The sequence below is a fragment of the Apaloderma vittatum genome, unplaced genomic scaffold, assembly GCF_000703405.1.
Source record: "Apaloderma vittatum isolate BGI_N311 unplaced genomic scaffold, ASM70340v1 scaffold767, whole genome shotgun sequence".
Lineage (NCBI taxonomy): Eukaryota > Metazoa > Chordata > Aves > Trogoniformes > Trogonidae > Apaloderma > Apaloderma vittatum.
Window position 1 is genome coordinate 22,747 of NW_009727613.1, and position 11,757 is coordinate 34,503.

The following is an 11,757-nucleotide window of genomic DNA, read 5'->3' on the forward strand; positions in this document are numbered from 1 at the left end:
ACTTATTTGCATCTTCAGTGATATCACATTTTCCTTTACAAGGATACATTTGAAAGCAATTGCTTATGATGCAGCATTCTCAAGGCCTGAATCAGCGAAACAACATGCTTGACTAGAGCGGAAGCCTGAGCAATACTGTGAAATCACAAACAAAATTAAAGTAAAAAAAGTAAGACTACCTCAATGGGATTATATTTTGCTGAAAATAATATTATAAATATTATTGTATAGGACATAACATAAAAAAATGCTTCACCAGCAACCCAAATACTTGGTTAATATGTGTGTAATCAGCCTCCATACTGTCCTTTCAGAGCAGTGCATCTCTTTTTATCAGCTGAGATCATTAAAACAAGCTTTGACCAACAGCATGTTAATGTGCCCATTTACAAGAAAACGCATTCACTTAAGACCTAGTCTTGCTCTCATTTGATTTTACTCTAAATTTCAACAAGAGCAAGAGCAGGCTGCTAAAATTTTAAGCTTTACAAACGGCTTCATGATTCAAGTGACAATAAAATAAAGGGATTCAGCCATTACAAATTGCCTTTGGTAATCAAGCCATGTGGTTTTATCCTTTGAATCTTGAAAACTGCACTGTAATTGAGTGACCAAATATAAAATAATGCCGATTGCTGATTCTTTAAATCTCAGATCTTATGATATTTGAATTTGATATAACATTAAGAAAACCAGTTTAAAAACTCTTATAATTTTATTTGATGTTTGAAGCATATCTTGGTTTAAAATTTAATCAGTAAAATCTGAGAATTTTCAGAATACATACCAATATGAATTTTTTTGCCATCTCTGGACAATCTATACTAATCAGTGGTACAAAACAAACCATTTGGCTATCGAAGTCAGTGAAAGTCTGCCTGAAGGAAGCAGCTTTGAATCCTTCTACAGGACTGAAATCTCAATCCCAACACAATTCTGATGCCTAGGTTTCCTGGGATAATTTGACCTCCTTAGTTTCATGCAATTTTGGCTTTTGTGCGGTATTCACTGTCACTATTCCTGAAAGCTCTGCCAATTATGTATGAAAGGAGATTATACTTGCCTATAATGATAAAAAAACCTAGGGGAAATGTACGTGGAATTTTATAAAAATTATGCTGACTACTCTATAGTTTTTCTAATTCCTACCAAGTAAAATCCCCTGGCTCAGTCACAGATTGCCAACGTGAAACACGTTCCGAAATGCCACTATTTATGAAGGAGTTAAAAGTTTAAGAAAGAGTATTTGTAAAATGTTTTGCTTTGAGAGCTTTTTAAGGGGAATTATTTGCTAGGTATAATTTTAGCAGTTATGAAACTGTTTTCTCTGCTTACAGTTTATAAAACTCAAGATATGCACTGCCCAAATGAATACAGAATGTAGATTGTAGCATCTTGAAGATTTGCATTACAGTGCATTGTAGATTTAAATTACAGTGTAATTTTTATGCAAGTGGCTACTGCAATAGTTTAAATGTTTTTCATTAAGGAGCTGAAGAGGTGGCAGTAATCATTACCTTAATCACTTAACATATTTCGTTAAATGTTTACATTTATAAGGGCTGAATCAAAAAGGGTTGTTTTTATTTTTTAAAAACTATGCATGCTCCCTTTTTCTTTGGCCTCTTTAACATTCCAGTACTTTATGATCCATACTTCAAAACCTGTAGAGCATGCAGTTGTTGCTAAGAACTGTATTAAAATATCCAGAAAAACCAATAGCAGAGTTAAAAAAATGTATGTTGGGGTTGCCAATCCCGCCTGACCATGCTGTGATGTGAGTCCCACGACTCAGCAGAGAGCGGCTGTGCATGTTTCTACTGTCTTGCAATGGATAAGGAAGGTACATAGCTGAAGAGCATGCAGGCCAGTCAAAATCCATTAAAGAGTGATTATATATATATATACATATATATGTATAACTTGCTTAGGTAACCTGTGTGAAAGTGGTGACACGTTGCTCTACCTGGTTAAAAAGCACCAGAGCTGCATTCTTGATTGCTCCAGCTTGGTTTTACCCCTGTGAGAAGTAAGAATGGTAGGCAGTGAAGTTCAAGACACAGGATCTCTAGTTCTCCTCTTTTTGGAATCTCTAAGTCAAACATGGCTTTAACACAATTAAAACATAGTTACTAAATATTTTATGATAAGTTGGCAAAAAGGAAAATATATACCACCTGAAATGTTCAACAAACTTTTCTACAGAAATTGTTAGTTTATTTTAGAGAAGGAAGAAATGCAGAAGCTAGACCTAATAATCCACACTCTGAAACTGTGAATCATAAATAAAAATAGAATTAATTAAATTAATAAAGACATGGTTCACAGATTTGGAAAGTATTCCAGTATTTATATAGTGCTTAAGGCATATCTGATGAAAATTTTAAGGGTTTTTTTGGTTTAAATTTCTAATTTTCATTTAACTATGTGATTATCTCTCTCTCTTGCAAAAAATGTACATACAGTAAACAAAATACTTTGGAGATGTATGTCTTCCCATTCATCCTTCATCTTCTAATAATGGTGGTGGAACTTAGAGATCTCGATGAAAATAAAACTCCTTCATTTCTATTCAAATTAAATTTTATGAAGTATCATCCTGTATAATTTCTAGTTTAGATTTAGTACGCTATATACTTCTGACTATAATCTCTCTCTGATTGTTTCAAAAGAGGATTACCTTAGTGTCTGGACCGTGGCCCATCAGTGTATCCAGAGATACGGTTTCATTCAGTAGTTACCCACAGCTCATTCATAACTTAAAGCATCTGTGGCTTCTGAAGATACTGTCCAAGAACTGGTCAGTTTTAGAAAAGAGGAAATTAGCTTACTGGATATTTAAAATGGGATAAGAAATCATTCAACAAATTGATCAAAGCACTACTGAGAATGTCTTGCCTAAGAAATTTATTGCAGCCCAATGTCAGTGCTGAACTTGTGGGGATGCAGTAGCTATGTTCCTGTCTTTTTATTTCACCTAGTCACAAAGGCACTAGTGAAGCCCATTCAAACCTGAACTTACTCCTTGTTTTGGAAAATCAGTGGATTAGATGATGAAGGATATTTTTAATTTTATTAAAACCATCCATTGTGATTTCAGATGTTAATTCAGCAGCCTTACTTCTCCAATATGAATTTGTGCTTACTGTACATATACTGTAGACAGAAAGGAAATTTTTGGAATTCTGAATGATAGAGGCCTATAGGCATATGTATTTGTTTAGCCGTGAAGTGAGCTTTCTGTAACTGATGAATATCTTTGAAATTACGTTTCCATGTCAAAATTCAAAACTTATTCATAAAGTTGTGATTCAAAAATAATTATTAAGTATTACTGAAATACAATAGTTAGAAGTCTTATATTTGGTAAGATTAACATAGTCCATTCTTTTCACTGATTAGCAGGCATACTTTATAATAGAAACAGCATCCACAAAGATAACCTTAAAAACTGCAAAACTATCCCCTTTAGTTACTTCTAATTTTCTTATTATCTTTAGAGTTAATTATCTTAAGTGTCTTATTTTCAAAGCATAAACATGTTATTTCTGATGGTTATTTCATTAGGTATTGGACCTCTTCTCTTGTGATAGTAGATACTAAAAAAAGCCTCCTTAAAAGTATCAATGAAATGTTTTCCTCTTTCAGGCAACTATTACTCTAAAATGGTGAGTAACATTTAAATCTAATAAATATTATTGTTCTGTTTCATCCAAATGGAAACTTCCCCAAATTTCTAGTGATACATATTAGAAAGATCTTGCTTCAGTCTAGAACTTGTACGTTGCAGAATAGATTCTGGCAGATTTGGGATGTTATTAACTTGCAAATTAATTAGAAAGTGGTTTTATAAGAAGGAAAAAAAAAAAGAGAGAAAAAGAGACAACCTTGCAAAAGAAATTTGATGGCTAGTTATTTTGTACCATAGTATATCTGGTAATAGAAATAGGAAAAAATTACAGTTTGTTCTTGTTCACCTGCAGTTACAATTTCTTTAGTAATTACCTGCTCTTGCCATATTCCTCAGGGGCGCACAGCCCCTGCCCCACTTCTAGCATGACCTCTTATTGCTGACAGACTTTAAATAATCATTCTGCTCTTAACATCACTGACAGTAGGACACCAGAAAAAAATGTTTCGTTTTACAGACGCCACCGTGGAGATCTAGCTTCCCACAGCTTTTGTTAAATAAAAAGTTATTAAAGAGGGTACCTCCTGAGGGTATTTTAAGTGCTAAGTACTGCCACACTGAAGGCGAGGAAAGTTCTACCCCATCTCTTTTTGCAGACCAGGCCTTCTCCTAGCAGGAAAAAAATATGGTGCACTGTTCTAAAGAGGTAACTTAAACACTATGCCAGTATACTCTTTGTCTTCCTCAAAGGACAATCAGAAGGCAGCAAAAGATTCAACAGTACTGCTGACTTGGAAGGAGAAGATTGGAAATCTTCACAAATTGCTGTCACACATCAGAACATCTGTTCATATATTACTGAAGCAGGTGGGTTTTGTACACACTATAAAAGACACTTTGTCCCTTCCCTAAAAGTCCTCAAGAAGGAATGGACTAAGGAATCCAGAACAGAAACTGCAGTTAATTCTCCATTTTCAGGGCAGTAGTAAGAAATTCCTGTCTTATTAGATACCATTCACAATATGCACACTTGCCTTGTACAAACACATGTCAAACAGTAAAATGCTAAACGATTGTATGTGAGCAGAACTCGAGGGAAGCACTATTGCTCCAGCTTCGCAATGGCAGAGATTATTACATTCTATGGAAGTCCTGAGGCTCCACAGAAGTTCTAAACTTATCCTGTCCCCACTGAAAATTTTTCCACAAGTTCTTCATATAAACATCATCCATCATTTACTGGCAGATTTCCCACAGTCACCTGAAATTTTGACTTGCAAATTGCTTATGCAGACTTCTGGACTTAGTTTCTCTTCCTGAAGACATACAGATACATCTAAAGTTCATAAAAAGAGGAAAAATCCCTTTTGAATGATTATGGTCCTGAAACTTCAGGATGGCCTGGGAAGACAAAAGCATGATGCCTGAACCAAGCAATTGACTTGTGAAAGTCACCTTGAAATCAGTATAATTCAGAACTCAGCACAACAAAGGTTTTTTTTAAAGAACTACATTTTATTGGGGTGTACTTTATCATATATTCTCTTGGGAAGTACAGGAGTTTCTGCCTTTGCATTGTATTTTGTTTTGTCCTCAGCTGTTCTGATAGCTAGTATGGCAGTACACAGTAAACTGAACCATTTGATCTATCTTAAAGACAAAATAAATAATACCTATGGGATGATGCTATTTAACTTACATCACCCCAGTGACTTGCCTTATGGTATAGACCCACAAGCACTGTAGCAGAGAAAGCAGTAAAAGCTGCCAGGGGATCAGGAGCCATATGTGGATGGGAACTTCCCAAGCCAGCTCTACTGCTGAGGGTAACATGTCACATAACCCCAGGTTTAACAGAGCTTATAAACCTCCCAACTTCCTAATGCATAGTACAAGCATTTAAAAAAAGTAACTTATTCAAGAGATTTTTAGGCATGGAACTGCATAACGTGGAGTTACTAGGAAGGCACTCATCACTGCATTTACCAAAACTAACCACAGGAAAGCAGAAAATTTGTAATAAAATGTCATTTTAAGAACATCAGAGTATATGAAAAGACTTAGGAGACTTAGCTCAAGGTTCCTCAGAAAAGACAATGAACTCTTATTAGATCAGCTTATGTGAAAAATACTTAACCCTCAGACCCAGAGTCACTCTGAAAGCTTTTTTTTTTCATATTAGCTGATCTCGTGAATTGTACCACTTTACACTGCCTGTATCTCTTGTATTCTCAAATTGTTACGGATAAGCACTATGGCTATACTGTCTTACACATCTGCATTGAAAACATTTGTCTCATCACTGATCAACTCAGAATACCTTACAATTGTTTTGCAGAGTAACCTTCCATGCAGTGTCAAATAAACACACACTCTCTATGTTCCTTTATGTTCTTTAGCAAAAAAAAAGGTACTATGATGAACTGCATCAGGGCTACCCATTAATGTTATGTGGTATAGTTTGGTATCGCTGAAGAACACAGCAGGATCTGCAAGTATGGCAGCTACACAGCTATGATACAGTCATGAATGCAGGGCTGCTTTATAGAAGAATTTTCTTTATGGTATCAATAAGTTGTATCAGTAAGTTATCACACAACATTATAGCTTTTAATCTAATTGAAAACATTTACCCAAGGTTCCTTAAACCTCACAACCCCTACATTTCTAACGGCATTTAATACAACTGATGCGTTTATCAGCTTGTCATTGGTCATTACTCCAACATAGAAAGTTTTCCCTGAATACCGTTATCACCTGCTCATGATCACTTCTGGTATGTGAACCACTTATATTTTAAGGCACGTAGCTCCTGGCTTTTAAACCAACTTCTGTCTCTCTACAAAGTAATAATAACGTAAGGCTTTCAAGTAAACTGCTTCCACATGCATCCCTATTACAACATTATTCTGCTCTCCAGGATAACTTGAGATACCGCTTTACCGTGACATTGGTGGGCATCTGGATTACCTCGATTCAGCGAGCTGCAGCCTCTGAACTCAAAACCTGTATGAATATTACTCATAAAATTTTTTAGATCATCCAGACCACATTACTGATTTATGATGTCTCCGGGTTCATTTTTAGAACTACTCTAAATATAGACAAAAAATATTTTTCTCCACTTATATTTGATTGAGTATGCAAAGCTATATGCTCTTGATTGTTCCTTGGTCGTCTACAACACTCTTATTCCATAAATCCTGATTGCATTACAGGTACTAGAGAAAGAATGCTTTACGAAATGTGTGCTAGTACTAAAACCTCATGAAATTGTGAAGGAAATAATTACATTTAAAATGAAACGTCTTCTAAATACTAATAAACAGAATATTAAAAATGTAAAGTCTACGAACCCCCGCTAGTATCCCATCATGTAGTGTAATCTTTTCCTTGAATTATAATTACATAAAATAATATAAACTATATTTACATGGGATAAGAAAGTTTTTAAACCATTCTAAATATATAATTGAAAAGTATGTAACACGTTAAGATACACCAAATCCTACCTGTTTGCTTTCTTCCAAATCCGATTCGCTGCTAAATTCTTCTGTATTTAAATTTTCAAAATCTGATTCTCCAAGTGCAATTGGCACAGTCACAGTGAGGCCTGGGTTGTTTATGAATGACATGTAATCGTTTTCATCGATTACATATTTTTCCACACTGCTGCCTGTGCCTACACCACTGGTGGTTCCATTCCCATCTTTAAGATAATTCAGATCTTTGCTTATTTCAACAGCAGTGTGATTGGAAACGCAGCTGTCTTTCTTCTTGTTTAGCTCTTCAAGTGCTTTGATTTCCTCTAAAGCTTTCTGCTTTCTAAAGAAGGCTTTTTGAATGAACTCCTGTATCTTTTTTTTAACATAATCTATTCCCTTCTGAATCCTTGCCACAGCAATCTGGAGATTGTTCATTTCATTATCATCATCGGTAGCAGCAAGGTTGTCTGAACTAAATGAGCTCAGCAGCAAGGCCAGAAATAGGTTCAATACCTAAAAGATGAGAGAATACAGCTGTATATAAGAAGTATTTTCACAGGATACTGTCAAGTAGCACACAATATTCTGAAAAACAGTAGCTAATTTTAGACAACCATGTAGCACCTTAAATTACAAAAGATCTCCTTACATGTTTTGATCAATATTCACTCAGAAGATGAAAACAGACAATCTAATACCTAAGTATTTGAAACTTTTGATACTTGCTTGAAGTGTCATGGTTGCTTAGACTCTAAAATTATAAAAAAGTTAAAAAAATTCTAGCTATATACATTTATCAGAGGTTTGAAAGGCTTCCATCTCAATCTCTTAAAATCATTTGTTTTTTAAGTAGAATTAAATAAGCATGATTCATAAAATTAGATGGGTTTCTATGATGCAGATATTTTAGAAACATCAGTTAATGCTGTAATAACCTACTTATACTCTCTAACTACTATTTGGGAGATTATACCAGGAGACTCTGATTTCCTGTCAGTTCTGGGCTTGTCTCTTAAATTATATGAAGCTTGTCGTAAAAGGATAAAACGAATCTTTAAAAATTAATTTTACTCTTTAATCTTGATTATTTATAATAATATTATATTATTTGTAATTGGATTTTTTTCTTTTATACTTGTCAAAACATGAAAAATTTGTTTGCTTTTAGGTAGGAATTTACAATGAAATGGACCTCTCATCAGCAGGTACCAATCTTAGCTTCACTGTTGCCTGAGAACTCTGGTTTATTGCTCAGAATTCAAACATCATTACTGTTGTTTTATTATAATCTATAAACTGTAGCTATTTACTGAAACTTACAAGCAATTAATCATTTCATACTTTCAGGCTGATACGCCATCAGGCATCAAAAGTTGTCACGATAGGGCAAAATGGCATAAATAAACTTCCCCATTGTTAAATGTAATAGGTCCCTCATTTGTACTCTCTATGAGATTTAATTCTGCAGACTTTCCGAATTTCGGAAAAGAATCCTGAAGGTAAAAAGACACTTGGAAGAAAGAACACAATATGAACCTGAAACAGTATTTCTATGCTGAAACTAATGGTAAAAAATAGTAGAAAAGGTTAGTGATCATAAAAAGCTTTCTGGGGCTCTGCATATTTCTGCTGATATAATGTCAAGATTGCCAGGTCATGTAAAGGACTAGGATACAAATATTTTGAATACTATTTTATACAGATTTAAATCAGATTAAATATATCACTAAAGGAAGAGAATTTTGACAGGTAATCAAATATATTTTTTAGGTATTATTAGAATGAACCGCAAAGATTAAGAGTAAAAGAAACTTTAAAATAAACTAAAATTGTAAATGGTATATTCCAGCTGCAAACCTGATTTCTATGAAGTTCTCACCAATTCAATATTTATCAGTTGAACCTTTGGCATTTTAACTTGTCAGCCTGAACTACAGTTTTACTATAAATGTTTCCTCCGTAATTTTGATTTAGAAGCTTTCAAAGACATTTTTAGGGCAGATGTCTAATCACTCTGTTTCTTTTCTTTTTTTTTACACCTAAACAGACCCAAAAGTTTAGTTCTTAAATTCAAGATACTCCATATAAGAACATTTTAATTTTAGAATTAGCCATAATGGGTCTAAGAATGTTAGATGTTTTTCTCTCTAAAGAAGCGGCTGCCCGGGAGCTGGTGTAACATAAGCATTATTATTTCAAGAGTAGTTAGGAAGACGTATGGATTTAAACAGCACCTCTAAATTAGCTGCAGCACTCACTGCTGTGAGAGGGTGTTTAATTTAACATTTTCGGATATTCCTAAATTCCTGGACCTACAGTGCGAGTACTTCGGTGTATGGAAATGAGTGAAAAAGGGGAGAGGGGAATCATCAGACGTTTTCACTCAAAATCAGTTTTGTTTTCCAATTCTCAACAGGATGACAAACGTTCTCATTGCCTAGCTGTAAGGTAGGGACATTTTGCATCAGAGTTAATGTTCAAAAATGTTCATCACATACCACTAGGTTTCCAATCACCATGACCAGCATGAAAACAATAAGGCACATGGTTTGGCCGGCAACCTCCATGCAGTCCCACATCGTTTCTATCCATTCCCCACACAGCACTCGGAATACAATCAGGAAAGAAAGACGATCAAAAAAGAATGGAAAAAGTCTTGCATGTGCCAGCGTGGAAGTTCACAGTCACTGGAGATCTTGCAGACACATTCCTTGTAGCTTTTCCCAAACAGCTGCATCCCAACCACAGCGAAAATGAACACAATGATGGCCAGCACCAGGGTCAGATTCCCCAGAGCTCCCACTGAGTTGCCAATAATCTTAATCAGCATGTTTAGAGTTGGCCAAGATTTTGCTAACTTAAAAACTCGAAGCTGAAAAACAGAACAGTATATAGTCATTACTTCTTGCTCTATATATTTAGATATAACCTAGGTTTTCAAGTAATGTGATAACTATTAGTAATATAAGCTTTTAAACCATAAATCTTGTGCCTCCAGTAAACATACCTACAAAGCTCTTTGCTTACAATACTAATTGCTATACAAAAGACATTTCTAGTCAAAGCTCAATGGTACTTTAAATTAAGCATTATTCTAAGATCAGATTGCTATGACTCTCTCTGATACACAATAGAGTTACTAAATCTTAGTGCCGATTAAAATAGATGTGAAGAGGGGATCTACTCAGGGGCTTTATGTGTAATGAAAAAGTAATGCTCACAATATAAAGACTAAAAATGTTATGATTCTTTATGCTGGTGGCAATATGTATATTGTTACAGATATTTGGCTTTGATGCATCTTGATGAAATCAGAATTACTAAGATTTACTAAAATTCTCAAAAGGTATCAGTTAGTCTTACGCTGGCAAAGGTTATCAATAGGATAGGATATCAACAGAATAATTTGATACCAAAAGATATCAGAGGATATCAACTGACAAACATTTTAATATTGTATTTTTCAAATATGGCTTGCAAATTATGCATATATGAAAAATAATATAAGCCATCCCTTCCAACTCAGATCATTCTATGATTCTATGATGCATCTTTACAACACTTGTCTTTATCACAGACATCAGTACATTGGTTTTGACTGAGACAATTGCATGCAAATATTTAATTATCAAGGTATTTACCAGTCTGAACGACCGAAGAACAGATAATCCTTCAACATTTGCAAGACCCAGCTCCATTAAACTAAGGCTAACAATAATACCATCAAAAATATTCCAGCCTTCTTGAAAGTAATAATAAGGGTCCATGGCAATTATCTTTAGTACCATTTCTGCTGTGAATATCCCAGTGAATACCTAAAACAAAATGCAATTAATTAGTTGAGTTGTTATGAGAGATTTATACATCTGAGTAAATGTTTCTAATCCAGAAAATACTAGTTCATACGTGCTGGTTCATATTTGCCTTATACGTGCTGGGCTATCAGTCCAGCAGATGATGTGGTATGATCCAGTGTTTTCAGCCCCAGTAAAGCAAAAAGAAGACTTGACAGCATTTTTTTGTCCTGCTCACAGTCAAAACAGAATCTTTAGAAGAAATCTCTATGGTTGGATTTTCTAAGATCTGTGGAAGAGCATGGGTGGAAAAGACAGGGGAAGTTGGAGTTTCTTGCACTGGGCTTTTTATAAGGATCTGGAAGTTTCATGCACAAGCTACTATTTTGTGTGATAGCTATTTTCTTTCAGGAAAAAGAATTTCATGGTGATAATATTCTTTGAAATATCTGAGAGGACCAAATGTGAAATTATTGATTCTCCTTAGTATTTTAAAGCCCAGAATTTAGTGCAACAGTTTCTTGCAATGTGTAGTGGTTTGTGCAGCATAAGAAAACTACTTTTTCATGACCATGTGCAGAAGTAAATTCAAATTTTCTTATAATTACTTAGAGCTTTTGAATACCGAATGAGTTTTAGTATTATGAAAACGAATCACTGCATTTTAGAACTATTTCTTCCTTCTCATGAAAATGCTACAGAAAAGGCAGTCATATTTGTCATATTTAATTTGCCCTCCAACAGACCGTGATGTCACAAGCAAGGAGTAAATTAACATATTTTGAATGGAAGTAACAAAATTAAGGTTAATAGATTAATACAGTGAGGAACAGAATTTAATTGAAAG

The 11,757-nt window shown here is 34.5% G+C and overlaps 1 protein-coding gene across 1 annotated transcript in view; it reads right to left on the reverse strand.

Moving 5' to 3' along the window:
* LOC104277152 (sodium channel protein type 3 subunit alpha-like) overlaps positions 1 to 11,757 on the reverse strand; it is a gene marked incomplete at its 3' end in the record, with an annotated part of 58,118 nt that overhangs the window by 22,738 nt on the left and 23,623 nt on the right. The window contains 4 exon segments of the mRNA XM_009873716.1: positions 7,144 to 7,629; positions 9,615 to 9,743; positions 9,746 to 9,988; positions 10,758 to 10,931. Coding sequence (XP_009872018.1) covers positions 7,144 to 7,629; positions 9,615 to 9,743; positions 9,746 to 9,988; positions 10,758 to 10,931 — 1,032 coding nt within the window.